Genomic DNA, 21597 nt, shown 5'->3' with positions numbered 1-21597 from the left:
ATGTTTCCACTTTATTTTTCTTCTGCTCTTTTCTGTTTCTATTTGCTTGCGCGTATGCATGCTAGCGTGGGCCCATCGTGTATCCATAGGCATTAACCGAATTAGAGTTTAAGTTGAACAAATTTCAACTATTCTTCTTTAAACCTGAGAAAGCCTGTTTGTGCTGGTTTCTTTGCCTTATAATTGAAGAGCGGTGAACAAGGATTCGCCAAGGCAGAGTTCACAATGCAGTGTGTTTAAAATTAAACCCAGTTACAGTAAGACCAGGTGAAGGCTGAAAGGGAACCCCAGAACTCTTTCTCATCTGGTTGTAACACTGAGTAAATATAGCTGCATTAAGTAGTTTGTAGGTGCCAGCCATGACTTAGTTGGTAGCTCTGAATGAGAAGGCTGTAGGTTGAGTCCCATTCTTTACTTAAATAAAAACAAGAAATGCTGGAACCACTCAGCAGGTCTGGCAGCATCTGTGGAAAGAGAAGCAGAGTTAACGTTTCGGGTCAGTGACCCTTCTTTACTTATTGCAGTTACATTTGAAGTGCCCCATGCAGTACATGAAGCCACAGTAACCTCTTACTGGCCTTACATGGAGTTTGCAATCAGTCCTGTAGAATTATCACAGAAACTGCAGCCTCTCTTGTGATATATTATCATTCAAATAATTTTTGCAGTCATATCAAATTTCTTCCATTATTTTACCAGAAGCATCTTATTTCACAAGAAGTAAATCCTCCAGTAAAATGGCAAAAGGATTTGATACAAATGCACACTTTTCATAATAAATCACACACTGTAATTCAGGTTTATAAAACATGGTTAGAAATTCTATACAATTTCGAAGCCTCTTCTTTTCCGAACCACTCATTCAAGTCTTTGCTCTCAGCGGCATTTCAATAATTTAAAAAACTATTTTTAATTCTTCAAAATGAAACAAACACGCACTGTCTTATGATCACTGAGGGAAGGCTCTGCAATATTTCAGCTCAATAACCCACCCCTTTCCAAGGAGGTTATGCAAAAACTCTACAATATTTGCCGACACTCACATCTCCGTTGTGCAAGCCTACTCCTCAATGACACTCGCACGCAGAAACCTTTGGGTTCCAGGGATTTTATAACACTGGTGTTTCCCGCACTGTGGTGAGATTTACAACTTCCTGCCTGAGTGTAAAACTGCTAACACTGATCGTCTGCTTGTTATAGAGACCATCTGATCATTACACAAAGAGTAATGGAAACCTGGAACTCTCTCCCCGATAAAGCTTTCGAGCTGTGGGCCCATTTAAAATTTCAAAACTGAGACTGACAGACTTTTGTTAGTTAAGGGTATTAAATGTTATTGAACTAAGGTGAATAGATGGAGTAAAGATACTGATCCGCTGTGTAAATGGCAGAACAGGCCCAAGGGGCTGAATGGCCTCTTCCTATTCCTTTGCAAAGGCCAACTCTCAGTGACCAAGGACAGGAAAGAGGTTGACTTGCTTCCAGTTCTGTTTCATTGCCTGTCCTCACCCTGACCTCAGCCCCGCTGCCAATGAAGCCCGTAAGCCTGTGGTTATTGCATCCAGACTCGACTGCACCAATATTTTCCCAAAACCCCATTATTTCCAACTTGCCCAAAACTCTGCATTTTCAGGGGAAATGCTAACCAGGCCCTTTCCATAATGGACAGCCAATTCACAGCTCTAGTTATACACCTGGGTGTTAAAGGTGAAAAGGCACCCCATTGATATTGCTTTATAACAATAGGGAGATTATCAACAAATTATAATGCGTGAAACATGACAGGAAAATGTTACAGGAAGCGAGTGTTACAGGAAGCACATCTTGTAGGGAAGACTACATGCGCACAAATCACGTTATAGATTGATATGTATCCCTACAACCCAGTCTTAACCAAAAAATATATTCAAAAAGAATTCATCTCCATAACATTAAAGATACATAGATTTTCATTAACAACCTAGTCTTTCACATAGAGAAACACCCCAAGAAAATTCCCAAAGGCATATTCAAGAAATATCACTTTCCCACATTTTTCTTTTAAAATTGTAACATACTTAATCACATCTTGACTCTCCCTTCACATGGCCGCACCCCAACTTCAGCCCACCTCTCCCCTAATAGAAAGAATTAATAACTAACATGCATAATTTACATCCAGACTACATCATAGAAAGAAGACATTTTTCCCAACAGCTCCTTGCCGGTATTTATGCTCCACATGAGCCTCCTGCTTCCTCTTTTCATCTTACCCCATCAACACATTCTCTATGCCTTTCACCCTCAAGTGTTTATCTAGCTTCCCCTTAATTGCATTTGTGATCGTTCCCTCAACTACTCCCTATGGCAGCACGTTCCACATTCTAACCTCTCTGTCAGGAGTTTCTCCTGAATTCCCAATTGGATTTATTGGTGACTACAGTAATAGCTTTGTTATCCGGCACTTTACCAACCGGCAAAATTTATTTTCCGGAATTTCCCGGGAATTCAGATTGCCATCTGCGGTGAGAAATGCTACCTTGCCTGAGTGACTGGTTCCCCATTTATTATAATGGGATTCTTGGTCCCTGTAGTCAGATGCATTTTGATCTGGAGTTCCGCATCCAAACTCTGCCGGTGATGGCTCGTTGGAAAGGGTGGCTCTCCACATACTATCTTGGTGCACTGACCCTGCAGGATAAGGAAAAGTTAAGAATCGACTTTCCTAATGCTGGGTCCTGGGTACCCTTTGCTGTCTCGGGAATACCTTTGGAATGGAAGGTCAGATCTCCACTTGCCAAGGTAAGTACAGCTCTTGATGAACCAGAATTTTTGCTTATCTGGCAACTCTCAGGCCCGGCACATGCTGGATAACAAAGCTTTTACTGTATTTTAGATTTATGGCCCCAAGTTTTGAACTCCCCACAAAGTGGAAATATTTTCTTTATGTCTACCCTGTTGTGAAAGTACTTCCATTTTTTAATTTTTGTGAGGACTCGTGTTTTAAAATTGTGGAAATGGATTTCTTTGGAGGACTGAAGGGATTCCGTAGTTGCTGGACTTTTTTTTTAAAGGTCACTGGAAGGACTTTGGGACTTTGTTTAAAAACACTTACTGGAAGTCACATGCCTTCAGCTAAGTAAACAGCAGGTGCCTTCTGACTATGGCAGTTATTTACAGAGAAGTGGCATGTCAAGATTTATGGTGGTCAAGAGTTGGTTTCGTTTTGGCTTGTTCTGAGTCAGTTGGGGTCAGCCTGCTAAAAGACAAGACCAGTTCATCCTTTCTCCACCTCTCTGAGAAACCCTGAGAATCCAGTGTGTGATAGCTGAAACCCCTGATGTCGCATTTCTCCTGAAAAGCCTGCCAGACTAATCCTCGATGTCGCCTGAAGAGAACTACTCCAGAAAGATCCCAGTGACAGCTGTCTATAGGTAGTTGGGACGCCAGAAAGGGGATAACTGATATCATTCCATATCTTATCCCTTTCCTTCAAGAATTAACAAGTATTTGGCCAAAGTATTCTTTTTTGTCTTTTTTGTAAAAAGAACTGTGTAGAGAAAATTTCTTTACTTTTTCTTTAACTGGTGTGTGTGCATGTTGGGTTAAGGTAGGAGGGAACTTTCCTATTTCAATATGTCTGTTAATGCTTTGCATCTTTACTGAATATGTCTTGTTTTATAATAAATTAATAATTTTGTTGTTTATTAAAGAAACTTAGTTTGTAGATTTTATTCTGAAATAAAAAGAGTATATAATTGGCCATATCGGCAACTGGGTAAATATTTAAATATATGTTGTGATCTGTGGCTAAATGGAACTGGAAGACAGTGCACTCCTCCCGCCTCAGTCGTAACAACCCAACCAAACACTTTCATAATCTTAAAGACCTCAATTACCCCCTCAATCTTCTCTTTTCTGTAGAATCCAGAAACATCGTTAACACGAAATGAATTTTTGCGCATTAACTATGCCGCCCACACTCAAGTGAATGCGGTACCTTACGAGCATTGGCGCAAGTGTAAAACAGTCTCAGAAAAAGAGACACTAATACAAGTCTGACACAGAGATCTATTTAGGTTGTGTTAATATTTTCGTTTTCTTTTGTTTTAGGGCTGGATTTTCCCTCTGGGGGGCGGCAAACAGGAGTCGGGCCTGTTTCCAGGTCCTGAACTTGCCCCTGGTGGGGGGGGGGGAACAGTCACACGTTGTGATTTTCATGGGGTGCCCCCTTAATTGTCCTGGAGATGGGCTTACTGTCCAATTAAGGATGGCGGGAGGATGTCTGAAGCTGGAGGGCCAATCAGAGGCCTTCCAAATTGAAAAGGAGGGTAAGTAATGGAGAGGGTGTTTCAAAATGGAAGCACCCTCTCTCCAACTTTTTAAAATCTAAATGATAAAACGGAACCCTCTACAGGGCGGCATGTAGCTGCTCCTGCACCCAGGCAGGCAGGGAGGGCCTCTATGCCTACCTGAAGCATTGCCTCTTCCCCTGGCCTGCCATCAGGAGGCCGCCTCCAGGCACCTAAACTGGCCCCTGCTGCCTGCAGGAACTTGGAGACCGACCCGAAAATCCCAGTTGGCCTCTTTTAATTGGCCTTAAGTGGCTCTTAAAAAGCCGTGTTGGCCACTTGCTGCATAGGGGTGAGTAGTCCTGCTGCCCACTGCCTCCCCCCACCACCCATCCCAGAGGCAGGATGGAGCTGGGGAACTGGCGGGCCTATTTTCAGCTCCTGTCCACTTCTGATCCCTGCCCCACAAAAGGCTGAAAATCCAGCCCTTGATATCTTACACATCAAGTTAACCTTCATTCAGAGATTATTTTCCAATCCCGTGGCCAAGAAAAATACCAGCGTTCCTCATTAATGATTTTCTGTGGTCCTCAAGCCTGAATAATGATCAACTCTCACAAATCCACCACAAAAAAAATCTTATGTTTATCTTACTTTGAAACTTCTGAAACTCTTTCTCTTCTGCCACTTGAATCCCCAGCTCCAGTAACAGTCCAGGAAGGCAGGCTAGGAGCTAAGGCCTAAAAACGCACATGGCCACAAAGCCTGCCGAAGGACACACCATTGAATGGGCAATGAGTAATGAGAGTGGCCCACAGTTGGGCCCAATAGCTTCATTATATCATGAATGCCTGTGCTGTATATTACCTTACACAACGCATTCTGAAGTGGTTTATAATCCTAGCCCCTTTCACTTATTATAGTCAGATTCCTTCACAATTCCACTAACTCACAGGGACTGTACAGGTTTCAGTACATCAACTGGCTGCCCAGAAGGTAATCAGGTTAACTCTACAGGGTAGAAATTTATAGATGGTGATCCGGCCTGACAAAATTCCTCCCCTCACTATTTTAATTGAGGCATTAACCTGTTTATGATAGGGGGACTGATGCCTTAGTTAGAATCGTGGAGAGAGAAATTTGATACAAGTACACGATAACAGTACAAACAATAATTTCAACCCTTATAATTCAGAACTATCAAAATTCATCACTTTTAATATAAACTTGTGGTATACATTACATGGAAGTATATAGAATTTACAGCGAGTAACAGGCCATTTTGCCTAACTGATCCACATCAGTGTTTATGCTCCCCTTAAAACTCTTCCCACCCTTCTTCATTTCACTCCATTAACATATCTTTGATTGTTGTCTCCCTCATGTGTTTATCTAACTGCCCCTTAAATACATCTAGTCACTTCAACTACTCCCTGTAGTGGCAAGTTCCACATTCTAACCGCTCTCTGAATAAAGAAGTTCCTCTTGAATTCCCTATTGGATTTAATGGTGACTCTTATATTTGTGGCCCCTAATACCGGTGTCCCCCCCACAAGTGTGAATATCTTCTCTGCATCTACCTATCAAACCCCTTTCACATTCTTAAAGACCTGGCAGGCCATGTCCTCAGTCTTTTTTGTAAATCGAGTGCAAAGTAATATGGTGGGGCTCCTTTCTGCAGGATCTCTGACTGAGTGAGTGCAGCTAGAACTGTCCCCTAGGAAGATACAGCTACTGAGGAGAGAAAATTGAAATGAAAAATATATAACTGCAGAAAAGAGCATCATTAATTTGTTAAAGTGTGATGAAGTGCCAATAGGCATTGAGACTGTACATGAAGTCACGGTAACCTCTTACTGGCCTTAATTAGAGTTTGCAATCTGCCCTGTTGGATTATATTAGACACTGTAGCCTCTGTTCTGTTATATTATCATACAAATAACTTGTACATCCATATCAAATTTCTTCCATCATTTTAACAGAAACATCAATCCTACTTATTTTACATGAGTTAAATCCCTCAGTAAATTGGAAAGGGACCTGACACAAATGCAGAGTGTTCATATTAATATCACACACTGTAATTCAGGTTTATAAAACATGTTTTGAAAAATCAGTACAATTTAGATGCTTCCTTTTCCGAATAACTTATACAGGACATGTCAATGGGGTTCCAAGTGACTCCATTTCACATCCACGGAAAATCATTCCCTAAATTCTGACGGCAGCAGAGAGTTTGAAATTTGAGTTTGAAAACTTTTCCTTATCCCTACACCACCACCTCTTCCCCCCGCCCCCCCACCCCTGCCACAGCACCCCCTGCCCATCCACTGGAGCCTTATTGCTGGGTACAAGTCTACAGGTGCCAATGACCCCTCATCACATGTCACCTAGCTGGCCATTATTTGCCCGTGAGCCTTAAGAATGCCAGCAGCCTGACAAGGCAGCAATGGTGCCAGGCTTGATTCCCCCTTCACATCATTGAGTTTTCAGTTTCAGTCCTACTGGAGTTGAGGAAGGTTTTCAGCTAAGTTGCACGCCCAGTGTGGATCTTCAAACGATGATTCCTTTATTGTCCTGGCTTTGATTTAATCGGCAGTCATATACGTGTTTCAGAGACCTTGTTTCATTTTCTGCTGTGATATTTTGCTTTTAGTGTAACTTAGGTTGGGTACAGTAGAATAGTGGTTAAGATACTGGATTAGTACTCCTGAGGCCCAGACTAATAATTCAGAGGTATGCATTCAAATCCCACAACAGCAACTGGGGAATTTAGCTTCAATTAATTAATTAAATAACACTGGAATTAGAGAGAGAAAAAATGGTATTAGTAATGGTGAAAGTACCAGATTGCTGTAAAAACCTATCTGGCTCATAAATGCCCTGTTAGGAAAGGGAATCTGCTGTCCTTACCCAGTCTGATTTATATGTGACGCCACACCCAAAGCAATGTGGTTGCCTCTGTAACAAGCCACATGGACCAAACTGTTACACTTGCAGCAGTTCAAGAAGGCAGTTCATCATCACCTTCTCAGGGGGCAATTAAGGATTGGCAATAAATGCTGGCCTTGCCAAGGGTGCCCATATTCCGAGACTGAATTTAAAAATACTCCAGCACAACCCAGTTCCAAGCCTGATTCTCAGTCTAATGGGATGAGCTACAAGGACAGATTAGACCTTAAATCTGGCAATGGGAAAGAGGACAGTTAAGAGGGCTTCACAAGAAATATGAAATGTTGCAGATAAGGTAAACCCAGACTGCCATCTCAGTTGGACCAGAGGACATAACATGGAATTAGTGTAAAGCAAATTTGAACTTTTATTTAAAAAGTGATAAACTACTGAGTGAGATAATGGAGGGAAAAACATTGGAACTATTCAAAATATAACCTCCATTATCTACTATAATTGCACATGAACTTACAGCACAGAAACCAGCCATTCAGCCCAACTGGTCTGTGATGGTGTTGTCACGCCCTACAACCTCCCACCCCTCTTCCAGCTAACCTTATCAACACATCCTTCTATTCCTTTCTCCCTCATATACTTATCTAACTTCTAATTAAATGCAGATTCACGAAATGCATAATGCTGCAGACAACCCTTGTCCATTCCCTCCCCCACACCCTCTTTCCCAACACCTATCCCCTTCTCCACACTCCTTCATCCTCTTGTCCCCTCCCCCACCGTCCTTCCTCCCACCTGCTCCCTCCCTCAACCATCCCCCCACGTCCCCCCCTTCAGCCACACCACCCTCACCCCCCCACCCACTCCCCTCCATACTCTCCGACTACCCCACTACAACTACCACCACCTCCCCTGTGCCTCAACACCACACACATATGATGCAACAAAGCCATCGACACCAGAAGTAACATAAACTGAACTGAGTCCATCAAAAGGAGGGTGGTGTTAGTTGACTTCGTAACATGGTGAGATCTTAAGCAAGGCGTTGTACTCTAACAATTCTGGCTGAATGGGAAGGCAATTAATTATGATGCACTTATAGGCGTTTCCACCGCATCTGCCTTGAGGGGAAAGTTATCATTCTAGAGGGATAGACTTTGATTTGCTGATTGGCCTTTTCTCATCCCTAACTTTTTTTTATCTACTTCTTAACATGACAAGAATGATATTTTCATGCATTTCTTTACTTCAAGTCAATATCGAGCAGCTCAAGGGGATATTATCAGCTGAGGTACAGCTAAAATTTCTCCATCACAAATGATGCAACAAAGCCATCGACACCAGAAGTAACAGAAACTGAACTGAGTCCATAACGGGATCAGAGTTGAGCTGGCAAGATGGATACAGAACTGGCTCGGTCATAGAAGACAGAGGGTAGCAGTGGAAGGGTGCTTTTCTGAATGGAGGGATGTGACTAGTGGTGTTCTGCAGGGATCAGTGTTGGGACCTTTGCTGTTTGTAGTATATATAAATGATTTGGAGGAAAATGTAGCTGGTCTGATTAGTAAGTTTGCAGACGACACAAAGGTTGGTGGAGTTGCGGATAGTGATGAGGATTGTCAGAGGATACAGCAGGATATAGATCGGTTAGAGACTTGGGCGGAGAAATGGCAGATGGAGTTTAATCCAGACAAATGTGAGGTAATGCATTTTGGAAGATCTAATGCAGGTGGGAAGTATACAGTAAATGGCAGAGCCGTTAGGAGTATTGACAGGCAGAGAGATCTGGGCGTACAGGTCCACAGGTCACTGAAAGTGGCAAAGCAGGTGGATAAGGTGATCAAGAAGGCATACGGCATGCTTGCCTTCATCAGTCGGGGCATTGAGTATAAAAATTGGCAAGTCATGCTGCAGCTGTACAGAACCTTAGTTAGGCCACACTTAGAATATTGCGTGCAATTCTGGTCGCTACGCTACCAGAAGGACGTGGAAGCTTTGGAGAGGGTACAGAAGAAGTTTACCAGGATGTTGCCTGGTCTGGAGGGCATTAGCTATGAGGAGAGGTTGGATAAACTCGGATTGTTTTCACTGGAACGACGGAGGCGGAGGGGCGACATGATAGAGGTTTACAAAGTTATGAGTGGCATGGACAGAGTGGATAGTCAGAAGCTTTTTCCCAGGGTGGAAGAGTCAGTTACTAGGGAACATAGGTTTAAGGTGCGAGGGGCAAAGTTTAGAGGGGATGTGCGAGGTAAGTTCTTTACACAGAGGGCAGTGAATGCCTGGAACTTGCTGCCGGGGGAGGTGGTGGAAGCAGGTACGATAGCGACATTTAAGAGGCATCGTGACAAATCCATGAATAGGATGGGAATAGAGGGATATGGTCCCCGGAAGTGCAGAAGGTTTTAGTTTAGGCAGGCATCAAGATCGGCGCAGGCTTGGAGGGCCGAATGGCCTGTTCCTGTGCTGTACTGTTCTTTCTTCTTTGTTCTGTGATGGTGTTGTCACGCTGAGTGAAGGAATCTCTTCTCATCTCAGTCCTAAATGGCCGGCCCCTTATTCTGAATGAAGTCCAGAAGTGCTTCTTCACATAAAGGGTGGTGGAAATCTGGAACTGTCTCTCCCAAAAAGCTGCTGAGGCTGGCCGTTAATGGGGAATTTCAAAACTAAGATTGAGGGATTTGTTAAGTAAGGGTATTAAGGGTCACAGAACCAAGGTGGCTAGGTGGACCTGAGGTACAGATCAGCCATGATCTAACTGAATGGTGGAGCAGGCTTGTGAGCTGAAGAAACCCAGTAGTCCTGCAGATTCTCAACATTTTTGGTCCATATCAAGGATTGGGGACCAATTGTCACCTTTCAAGTTAACTCTACAGGCTTCCTGCCTGACAGCCATCCTGACCAACAGGGCTCCAGTTTGTTGAGTGGGAAAGCCTGCATCACAAGGCCACAGCTGAGGACTGGATGGGAGAGGTCGGGGGTGATTGTGGAGGTCGAGGTAGATTATGGAGGTCAAGAGAGGAGATGGGAGGGGGTAAGGGGGCGGTTGATCACAGGGTCGGTGAAGAGATTTGCTTGTTGGACCTGGAGGAAACATTCCTGCTCCTTCTGGCCGACGAGCTGCACCGGAAAGGCACTTCCTTTATGGATCCAGTCCTTCTCACCTCCTTTTACCTCCCGGGTTTCCTACAGTCCAGGAAACTCAGTCAATGTTAACTAAAAAGCTTGTTAAAAAGAGGCACGAGCCTCCTTAAAGATTTCAATAGCCGAACTGCCCCCGTCCCTCCTCCATTAGAACTGGATTTGGGCGAGTTGGCAGTGGTTTGGGGCGGGTTTGAAATTTTTAAAATTTTCACATTCTACCCGCACTCAAACCTTCGACGGGTAGTGAAAATTTCCCCCATTAGTGCCCCTAAAGTAGGGTGTCAATCAGACCACACACAAATGAACCTGATTAACATAACTAGGGGTTGATGGAGGAAATGGTACATTCATACACTTGATCACCAGCTCTGTAGCATCCCAGTTTGCTGTGGGTTGGTCAGTAGTTGACCCACAAGTCAATTCAAATTGGACTTGAATGATTCCCACAAAAGCAAGATACAAGCATTGGAGACCCCAAGAGTGTTAAAATGCCACAATTTAACATAAATACATTACTCAGTGGGCTGAAGACAGAGAGAATATTAAACACCTCCATGTTTTAAAGGGTCACTGGATGGACCTTAGCATTTAATAGTAGTTTGGGAAATATGTTATGAAAATTATCATATTGAATCATATTGGAAACGGATTCCCACATCAACTAGCTACATGCAACACCAGTGTACAGACACCAAAAGCAGTGATGAAATTGCATTGAGATGAAGCCCTGATACTATTAGGCTGTAGCTCTCACTAGGGAAAATACACCATGCAAATAACATTCCCCTTATTAGATTAGTGCTTTGTTGGTTATGGCAGGGGAATATCAGAGGAACTATTATGATAAACACAGGAAATATATTAAATATATTGGAATAAATGCTTCCTTGCTCTTATCAAAAGTGTATATTTCATTGTGACAAATAAAATACTCTAGTCTCGACTTGTCTGACAGAAGTCAAGATTACAAATGATGAAATACGCACAGAAAACTTACATTTCTTTTCACAAGAGTGGTTGACAGTGATAGTTATCTGTTGAGTTTCACAATACGACGTTTTTCAGTAATCATCTGGTTTTCATTACATAAATATTACAATATCAACAGGAAACCTGTGGAGACGATGTAGTGGTAATATCACTAGTAATACTAGTAATCCAGAGGCCCAGGCTAATGCCTGAGGACATGGGTTTGAATCCCATTATGGTAGCTGGTGGGATTTACATTCAACTACTTAATAAGAATCTGGAATTGAAAGCTATTGTCAGTAATAGTGCCACAAAGTTATTATTGATTGTTGTTAAAAACCCATCTGGTTCACTAATGTCCTTTCAGGAAGGAAATCTGCCATCCTTACCTGGTCTGGCCTACAGCAATGTGGTTGACTCTTAACTGCCCTCCGAAATGGCCGAGCAAGCCACTCAGTTGATAAGGGTAATTAGGGATGGGGAACAAATGTCAGCTATGCCCACATCCCATGAAAGAATAAAACGCATTTTATATGGTGTGGGGACCAAAACGATGGGGTAGATCTTGACTTTGTGCAAGAATGCAAAACGGGTGACAGTAAATCGACAGCCTGTTTTACATCTCTCCAATTATTATTGTTATCAATGATTACAAATGGAAGAAATGTGAAATGGGCTGCTGATTTGTCATTGTCCGTTTAACATGGTCACACAAAGCCAACATGACTCAAATGGATTTTAAGACTCCAGATATGGACCCTTAGAATGACTGAATAGTTACAGCACAGAAGGTCATCATTTCTGCCTGTGGAGCCCACTCTGGCTCACTGGAAGAGTAATTCAGCTAGTGCAACTCCCCCGCCCTAATCCCGTAGCCCTGCAAGTTTTTCTCTTCAGTTGCTGATCCAATTCCCTTGCAAAAACTATTATATCTGCCTCCACCACCCTCGCAGGCAGTGCATTCCAGATTCTAACCACTTGCTGAGTAAAAGGTTTTTCCTCATGTCGCTGTTGCTTCTTTTGCCAATCAGCTTAAATCGGTGTGCTCTGGTTCTGGATCCTTCCACCAATGGGAACAATTTCTCTCTATCTACTCTATCCAGACACCTCATGATTTTAAACACCTCTATCAAAAATTTCCTCTCAACCTTCTCTGCTCGAAGGAGAACAACCGCAGCTTCTCCAATTGATCCTCGTAACTGAAGTCCCTCATCCATTGAACCATTCTTGTGAATTTTTTCTGCACCCTCCCTATAGTCTTCACATTCTTCCTAAAGTGCAGTGCCCAGAATTGGACACAATTCTCCATATAATACAACATCCCATACATAAAATCTGTTCGTGACATTGTAAGCACAGCAGGAAAATATTATCTGGTCGCTGTGTGTTAGCAACATCGTAAACACAGCAGGAAGATATCCTCAGGCCATTGTAAAAGACTGCACCTCCGTTTTTAGTTATGATGTTGCTACACATACTGACCTGAGAAATTGTTACCACCATGGTTAGTAACCTATCCCTGCATTGTTTGAATGCAGTAACAATAGTGTCACAAGGCTCAAAGCTGTGGATTGTTACATGTGTTGTGGCACTTTACTGTAGACAAGAATTTTTTTTTTTAATGTCTGTTTTCCTCCATCCCCTGCCACTGTCTGGCATGAGCTGAAAAGCATTCAGATGTCCAAGAGTAATCCTTATTGAAAGTAAACCATTTATAGACAAGGAATCTCACTGGGACTGTTTCTAGCTTTGTGCTGTTCCAAGTGTCTGTATTGAGACGCAAAGCCAGATTTATTTTTCTCTCTCAAATCTGATTCCATTTGCACATGTACGCAATGGTTATTTGTAACTTTAATCACACCAGACCAGGAAAAGAAGGAACAAAAGGAAGAAAAGAAAGGACTTGCATTTATATAGTGCCTTTCATGACTCCAAGATGTCCCGAATGATTCATAGCCAATGAAGTACTTTTTGAGGTGTAATCAATGTGGTAGTGTAGGAAATGCATGCAGTAGCCAATTTGTGCACAGCAAGCTCCCTGAGGCACAGTGTGGCTTTCGTGCAGAGAGATCGACCGTTGACATGCTGTTCTCCCTTCATCAGATACAGGAGAAATGCCGTGAACAACAGATGCCCCTCTACATTGCTTTCATTGATCTCACCAAAGCCTTTGACCTCGTCAGCAGACGTGGTCTCTTCAGACTACTAGAAAAGATTGGATGCCCACCAAAGCTACTAAGTATCATCACCTCATTCCATGACAATATGAAAGGCACAATTCAACATGGTGGCTCCTCATCAGAGCCCTTTACTATCCTGAGTGGCGTGAAACAGGGCTGTGTTCTCGCACCCACACTTTTTGGGATTTTCTTCTCCCTGCTGCTTTCACATGCGTTCAAGTCCTCTGAAGAAGGAATTTTCCTCCACACAAGATCAGGGGGCAGGTTGTTCAACCTTGCCCGTCTAAGAGCGAAGTTCAAAGTACGGAAAGTCCTCATCAGGGAACTCCTCTTTGCTGACGATGCTGCTTTAACATCTCACACTGAAGAGTGCCTGCAGAGTCTCATCTACAGGTTTGCAGCTGCCTGCAATGAATTTGGCCTAACCATCAACCTCAAGAAAACGAACATCATGGGGCAGGACCACAGAAATGCTCCATCCATCAATATTGATGACCACGCTCTGGAAGTGGTTCAAGAGTTCACCTACCTAGGCTCAACTATCACCAGTAACCTGTCTCTAGATGCAGAAATCAACAAGCGCATGGGAAAGGCTTCCACTGCTATGTCCAGACTGGCCAAGAGAGTGTGGGAAAATGGCGCACTGACACGGAACACAAAAGTCCGAGTGTATCAGGCCTGTGTTCTCAGTACCTTGCTCTATGGCAGCGAGGCCTGCACAACGTATGTCAGCCAAGAGCGACGTCTCAATTCATTCCATCTTCGCTGCCTCCGGAGAATACTTGGCATCAGGTGGCAGGACCGTATCCCCAACGCAGAAGTCCTCGAGGCGGCCAACATCCCCAGCTTATACACACTACTGAGTCAGCGGCGCTTGAGATGGCTTGGCCATGTGAGCCGCATGGAAGATGGCAGGATCCCCAAAGACACATTGTACAGTGAGCTCGCCACTGGTATCAGACCCACCGGCCGTCCATGTCTCCACTTTAAAGACGTCTGCAAACGCGACATGAAATCCTGTGACATTGATCACAAGTCGTGGGAGTCAGTTGCCAGCGTTCGCCAGAGCTGGCGGGCAGCCATAAAGACGAGGTTAAAGTGTGGCGAGTCGAAGAGACTTAGTAGTTGGCAGGAAAAAAGACAGAGGCGCAAGGGGAGAGCAAACTGTGTAACAGCCCCGACAAACAAAGTTCTCTGCAGCACCTGTGGAAGAGCCTGTCACTCTAGAATTGGCCTTTATAGCCACTCCAGGCGCTGCTTCACAAACCACTGACCACCTCCAGGCGCGTATCCATTGTCTCTCGAGATAAGGAGGCCAAAGAAGAAAGCTCCCACACATAGCAGTTTGATAATGACCAGATAATCTGTTTTTGTCATGTTGAGTTGAAGGATAAGTATTAACCAGGACACCAGGGAGAACTCTGTGAATAGTGGAATAGTGACATTTATGTCCACCAAATATGGAAGGTGGTGAAGGATTAATGACATGTCTCCATCAAGCTGTTGAGCTAATTATTAGATGTGGTTCATAGAAAGTTGGGAATCTGAATTCAGTTTAACTGAAATCTGGAAATCTGGTCTCAGTAAAAGGACCCAACTGGTTTATTGATATCCCTTTAGGGAAGGAAACCTGCCGTCCTTACCGGTCTCAGCCTATGTTTGTCAGTCCCACATCAACGTGGTTGACTCACAATGGCCCTCTGCAGTGGCTTAGCAAGCCATTCAGTTGTATCAAGCTGCTACACAGCAGATCAAGAAGGAGGTCCACCACCACCTTCTCAAGGCAACTGAGGATAGGTAATAAAATGCGAGCCTTGCCAGTGATAGCCACATCCTGAGAATGAATTTGAAAGGACAGGGCTACATGTGACATACAAATGTAATACCAACTGCGTCATGGTGTGGTGTGAGTTTTGAAATTTGTATAACAATTGCTCTTTTCCTAAAGGAAAAACAAAGTGACAAGGCCCAAGCCCAAAACTAAGCTCAGGGAAGCCTGGGTGTTGGGCTTAATTTTGTGCCGATGTCAAGGGCTGCACCAGACGAGTTTGCTGCTCCTCAGCAAACATCCTCAGCCACTGGCCTGTACCCTCCCAAACAGCTTTTAAACAGTGATATGCTGACTTGTCAGAAGATTCTCATCCCATATTCCTCTCTTTTTGATAGATTTTGTGCTCATCACTGTGAGACATGTTACCACTGCAAAAGGCAGTTATTTCAGGCACCCAGAGGGCGAAATGGGTACATACATACGAACTAGAAGCAGGAGTAGGCTATTCAGCCACTCGACCCTGCTCCACCATTCTATAAGATCATTGCTGATCAGTTTGTGGACTCAACTCCACTTTCCTGCCGACACCCAACACCTTTTGACTCGCTTGTTTGTCAAAAATCTGTCTACCTCTGCCTTAAGAACATTCAATGATCCTGCCTCCAACGCTCTCCGGGGAAGAGAGTTCCACAGACACACGAGAGAAAATCTCTCCTTTCTGTCTTCAATGGGAGACCCCTTACTTTGAAACTGTGCCCCCTAGTTTTAGTCTCTCTCTCACAAGGGGAAACATCATTTCTACATCCACCCTGTCAAGTCCCCTCAGGATTTTATATGTTTCAATAAGATCACCTCTCATCCTTCTAAACTCCAATGAATACAGACCGAACTTGTCCAACCTTTCCTCATGAGATAACCCTCTCATCACAGGAATCAGGTGAGTGAACCTTCTCTGAAACTGCTTTCAATGTAATTCTATCCTTTCTTATTTAATAAGGAGACCAAAACTTTGATAATAGCACAAAACAGGCGCCAGAGTATTGTTGGCGTGCTTTATACCCATGCCTGCTATTAAGCAGACCCCATTTACAGTATTGGAGTTCAGTTCTGGGCACAGCATCTCAGGCAGGAAAGACTGGCCTTGGAGAGGGTGCAGTGCAGATTCACCAGGATGTTTAAATTATGAGGACAGGCTACAGAGTCTAGGCTTGCATTCCCCTGACTGCAGAAGATTAAGGGCTGATCTAACTGAGGTGTTTAAGATGATTAAAGCAGTTGATAGGGCAGCTGGAGAGAAACTATTTCCTCTGGTGGGAGATTCCAGAACAAGGAGACATAATCTTAAAATTAGAGCTAAGCCAATCAGGGGTGATGCCAGGGAGCACAAAGGGTAGTGAAAATCTGGAACTCCCTCCTCGCAAAAAGCAGTTGTGGCTGGGGGTCGATTGAAAATTTTAAAACTGAGATTGATAAATTTTTGTTAGGCAGAGGTATTAAGGGGGCATAGCCTTAAAGTCAGAGCCAGGCCAATCAGGAGAGAAAGGGTGGTAGAAGTGTAAAACTTTCTCCCAACAAAATCAGTAGACGCTCGCTGAATGAATACTTTTAATTCTGAGATTGATAGATTTTTGCTAGCTGAACTATCAGGGAGTATAGAGACAAGGCAGATGAATGGAGTGACGATACAGATCAGCCATGATTGGATCAACAATTGAATGGTGGAACAAACTCAAGGGGCTGAATGGAATGCTACTATATTCCTGTTTCCTTTGCCTTAAATAGAAAAGAAATATGGGGGGACGTAGGAGTGTAAAATGGGTTGCTGAACAATCACTGAAGAACAATTTTGCCACCCTACCAATGTCAGCAGCAAATCAGATATGATTAGATGCGGAATAAAACTTCCTTTGTCTGCCCCAACCCTCTGTAGATCAATGGTGCTGCAGTCAACACTCTGGGATTTTTGTTCCCGTGTACTGATCCCACTGTTCGGATGAAATGCGGGTCAGGAACCCTGATATGGCGGTGACGGGACCCCGAGGGAGATTTCTGTGGAGATGGCCAATTAAGAGGCTGCCTCCGGGGGCCCTGTTGAATTAAGGACGGTGGGTGGGCTCCACAGTTGGGAGAGCCCATGGGAGTGCCCGAGGCTCTTTGCGGCTGGCAGCCCCACCGGAAGAGCTAAGCGCTCCCAGTGTAGATAGGAGAATGAGCGGGTGCCTCCATCTTGAAGACTTAAGAAAGTTTAAAGAAGAAATGGGGACACGGTGCCAGGCCAGTATCATGGAAGGAGAGCCCCGCCACAGGATGGCTTGCATCCGCAGCTGTGACCCTCTGGCAAACGGGCTGCAGATCAGGGGCAATTAAATGAGGTATCGCTGGCCCCCCCCCCCCCACCGGCCCACTGACGGAAGGCCACCTCTATCCATCTGACAGGCCTCAGCCTCAGTAACGGGCCCATCTGTCATCTGGAAAATTCCAGATGGCGTAAGATGAGCGCCCTATATAGGCATTTTAATTGCCCCAATCGATATCCACTGCTGATAGCCATCACCCCATGAAAGCGGCCGCCCTCAAAATAGGCCGGAGGTGGGAACCTGGTGGCAGTCCCGCAAACCGGTCGGTAGCACAAAATTGCCGGCATGACCACTTCCGAGCCTGCCTCCACCACACTGTGAAAATCCAACCCTCTGTGCCCACTCAGTGTACAAGAATGGCAATTTATTGCTAATTTGTGTCGAATTTGGGAGGCAGGTTTGTCCTCCTGGAACCCACGGGCAAATGTGGTTCAGCACAGCAGATTCCTTTTTTTTTCTGAACCCAACTTCCCATTTCTTTTATTTTGTTTTCAACTGCACTATCAACAATCCTTCGAGAAATGAAAGATTTTTCGTTCCTGGGAAATAAATATTGTCGTTATTTCTTTTAAAAACAATACTCCTGGAGAAATATTCAACAGAATGGAAACTGAAATATCAGAGGCAAAGATCAGGGCCTCATCATCTATTCAAGAGACCAAAGGAAAAAGAGAAGTTGTGTATTTAGGCAATCACAGTGCTTAACTCTTATACACTCATTACAGCACATAAGTAGGCCATTCAGCCCATCGAGTCAATGCCAGAACTGCAGATGGTTTTTAACCCCAATTATACATGGTTGACATCAAAATATCAAAGCTGTAGCACCTCAACATTCTTAATAATTTGAATGTACGTAATTGTACATAAATGCTTTTACTACTATAAATTTCACTTCCCCATGTTAAAATATCACAGGGGTAATTCTGACTTTAGGGGAGGTTGCTAAGCTGCCGGTATTGCCCTGGATCTCCAGGAATTAACAATTAATCTTGAACACTACTACAAGCAAAACCCAGGAGATAAATTATTGGGGCATTAAAAAAATGCAATTTTAATTTTTCGGAACACTTTTGTTTAATAGTTGTAACAGCTTTGGAGATGGAGAGAAAAAGGCTGTTTGAATGAGAGCCCAGAATCAGCCAGTCGTATAACAGAGAGTCTGTTCCTTTTCCACTTGGCCCTGCGAAGGTGGGGTGTTGTGAGGATGGCTGTGTCAGTAGTAGCACAATGGCAGTAGTGTGGGGAAGGGGTTGTTGGAGGTGAAAGGTCATGTGCTAAAACTTCTAGGAATACATCCAACCAGAATTGGCAACCCTAGGAGGTGGCGGGAAGCTAGGAGCTGTGGAACTGGTGCCATTATAAACTCTCCCTCACACCACAACTATGTCTAATTTTGTTTTCCATTGAGTTCATTGGAGCTGAAGATTGGGCGGAGTATATAGCAGGTGATCCACCATAAACTTCCAGCTTACTGCCTGCTGACCCCCTTTAAGTTAAAAAAAATCAGTCACCCCCAAAATAACCTGTAAATGTAGATTAACTTTCAAACGATCTTGTTGAAGAACCTCCATTGCAATAAGTTGGGAAACAGGCTCAGGGTCACTTGGACCCAGTCGGCCACTAGTCCCTGCAAACGGATATGTCAGGATAATCGTTAGCAGAAATATCTGGAAGCATTTGAGCTCGGGGTAATTCCGCTCGCACAGGTTACATTCCAGATCTCTGCCAAGTCATGATGGGGAATTGGGAGGGACTGCGAGCAGCAGTGAATAACTTCCCCATGAGGACAGTCACCCCAGAGCTATTCTCACACGTTTCATAGTGTTTGATTCCAGAACAGTGCTGGGGAACTGAACTAGCAATGATGCACAGGAAAGAGATAGATGGACTAAAAAAAAGTCTTTTCAAACAACCAGGAAAGGCAAATTCTTTCTCTGAAATTAACATTTCAGATTCATAACGGTGATTGATTTGGAAGATAAACGGTTAAGCAAGTATAGCGTGCTCGAACTTATAATTGTGGGGTACTTCACTCTTCCTCATTTCTTACAATAGACCAAAGCCTTAAATCAAAACCAATCTCAAACCCAAGCCTTACTGTACTTCCCCAAAACTAGAAATGTCATAAAATTCGCCAACAGAAAAGTAAGTTCAAAGGGAAGTGTCTCCATTTTGTGAAATGTTTGATACAGCATGAAGTGGACTGTCTTCACTCCGAAACTGTAGGTTCGTCTCGCCCCGTCTAGACATGAACCTACTGGCTGCAGTAGTGAACCTCCTCCTAAAAGTATCTCCTGCCAGAAAGTACAGGATAGGGTCCACACAGCTATTGAGGCTGGCTAGACCCCTCGTCACTTGATATGTGGCGTAGACTCTCTTGTTCCACTCGCACGTGTCCAGCCCCTGGTAATAAAGTCTAGACTGAAGATTTAGGTTCTTCATCACGTGGAAGGGGAGGTAGGAGATGGCAAAGACTGCCAGCACAATGATGACGAGACGCACGGACTTGCCCCGGAGAGGTGTCCTCATGTTATTGGATATTAATGCCTTCACTATAAATCCGTAACAGACCAGGATGGTGGCGAAGGGGATACAGAAACCAAAGAATGTAGTGAGCATGCTGTAAATGAAGTAAGTGTTCAGGAGCTCTTTCGATGTTGTATCGTAACATGTGATTGTTTTATTTTTCTTCAGCCCAGTTCTGGAGAAGTACAGTATTGGGGCAATGCCAACCATGACTATAACCCACACGCACACACACACGATGATGGCTGTTTTTTTCTTCAGCCTGCCCAGTGATTTCATGGGGTGGACTACCCCAGTGTACCTGTGGACACTGATGCAGGTCAGAAACGAGATGCTGCCGTATAGGTTAACATGGAAAATAAACCTTTGCAGTTTGCACAGGACCTCTCCGAAAATCCAGTCGGTTTTGTTGAAATAATAAAATATTAAAACTGGCAGTGAGAAGACATAGAAGAGGTCAGCCAGGGCAAGGTTAAACATGTATATGGTGATGCTACTCCAAGGCTTCATGTGGAAGATGAACATCCAGAGAGCAACACTGTTTCCGATGAATCCAGTGACAAACACAATAATGTACATGACGGGCAGATAGTAAAACTGGAAGCCCTTGTTTAAGGAGCAGGTTTTGTTGATGCTAGCAGTCAGGCCACTGGACAGATCTGAAAAATTTGATAATGCCTCCTGCATTGTATCAAACTCAAGGTCTTCCATTTGGCATCAACAGGATGGCTCGCGTCCCTTCAACAAACAGAACATCTGAAACAGCAAATAATCAAGGTTTAAATTTGCATGATTTTTGGCAAGCGATAATTAGTCATTAGTGATTTTTTTCTTCTGAAAAATATTCTCATTTCACCAACATTCTGTCAAACTAAAAAAAAAGTATTTGTAATGGCGCAAAAGAACAAACTTGCATTGATTTAGTTCCTTGTAACATCTTCCTGTTTTGCACCCAATGAATTACTTCATGAACTGACAGCAGGTTCATGCAACAACAACAACAACTTGCATTTATGTAGCCCCCGTTAATGTCGCAAAATGTCCCAAGGTGCTTCACAGAAACTTTATCAAACATCTCATCGGAAAGATGGTTCTGAGCATCAGTAATCCCTTCCCAACCTTTCTCCATTACTGATAGCTCTAACACAAGCTCTGATCTAAAGGTGCAGCCACGTTACAGCAGGAATGTTGCTGCGTAGCAGTTTCGCCTCACACTGATACTGAAGTTATGGCCTAGAAGCAACCTGAAACCAGGTTCCGGGACTGTTCTGGCATTGGCATGTAGTGAGATGAGACTCTGTGGAAGGTCAGGTCCTTTATTGTGGCCAACCTTGGCATGCAATTTATACGACAACAACACTTACATTTATGTTTTAAAATGGTCAGAAAGCTGTGGGTTCAAGTCCCATTCCAGACATTTGAACACAAAATAAAGGCTGACACTCCAGTACAGTACTGAGGGAGCGCTA

General features: G+C 43.8%; 1 protein-coding gene across 3 annotated transcripts in view; it reads right to left on the bottom strand.

Moving 5' to 3' along the window:
- Nucleotides 1-8061: 8061 nt before the first annotated feature.
- Nucleotides 8062-21597, bottom strand: part of p2ry1 (purinergic receptor P2Y1) — a 42309-nt gene continuing 28773 nt past the window's right edge. For all 3 annotated transcript variants that reach the window (XM_068042720.1, XM_068042722.1, XM_068042723.1), the window contains exon 3: nt 8062-20884. In XM_068042720.1, the coding sequence (XP_067898821.1) occupies nt 19754-20839 (1086 nt within the window). In that variant the 5' untranslated portion in view covers nt 20840-20884 and the 3' untranslated portion in view covers nt 8062-19753. The remainder of the gene's footprint in view (nt 20885-21597) is intronic.

This window comes from Heterodontus francisci, chromosome 11 (assembly GCF_036365525.1).
Source record: "Heterodontus francisci isolate sHetFra1 chromosome 11, sHetFra1.hap1, whole genome shotgun sequence".
NCBI classification, from domain to species: Eukaryota; Metazoa; Chordata; class Chondrichthyes; order Heterodontiformes; family Heterodontidae; genus Heterodontus; species Heterodontus francisci.
This window is presented reverse-complemented; position numbering and strand designations above follow the sequence as displayed.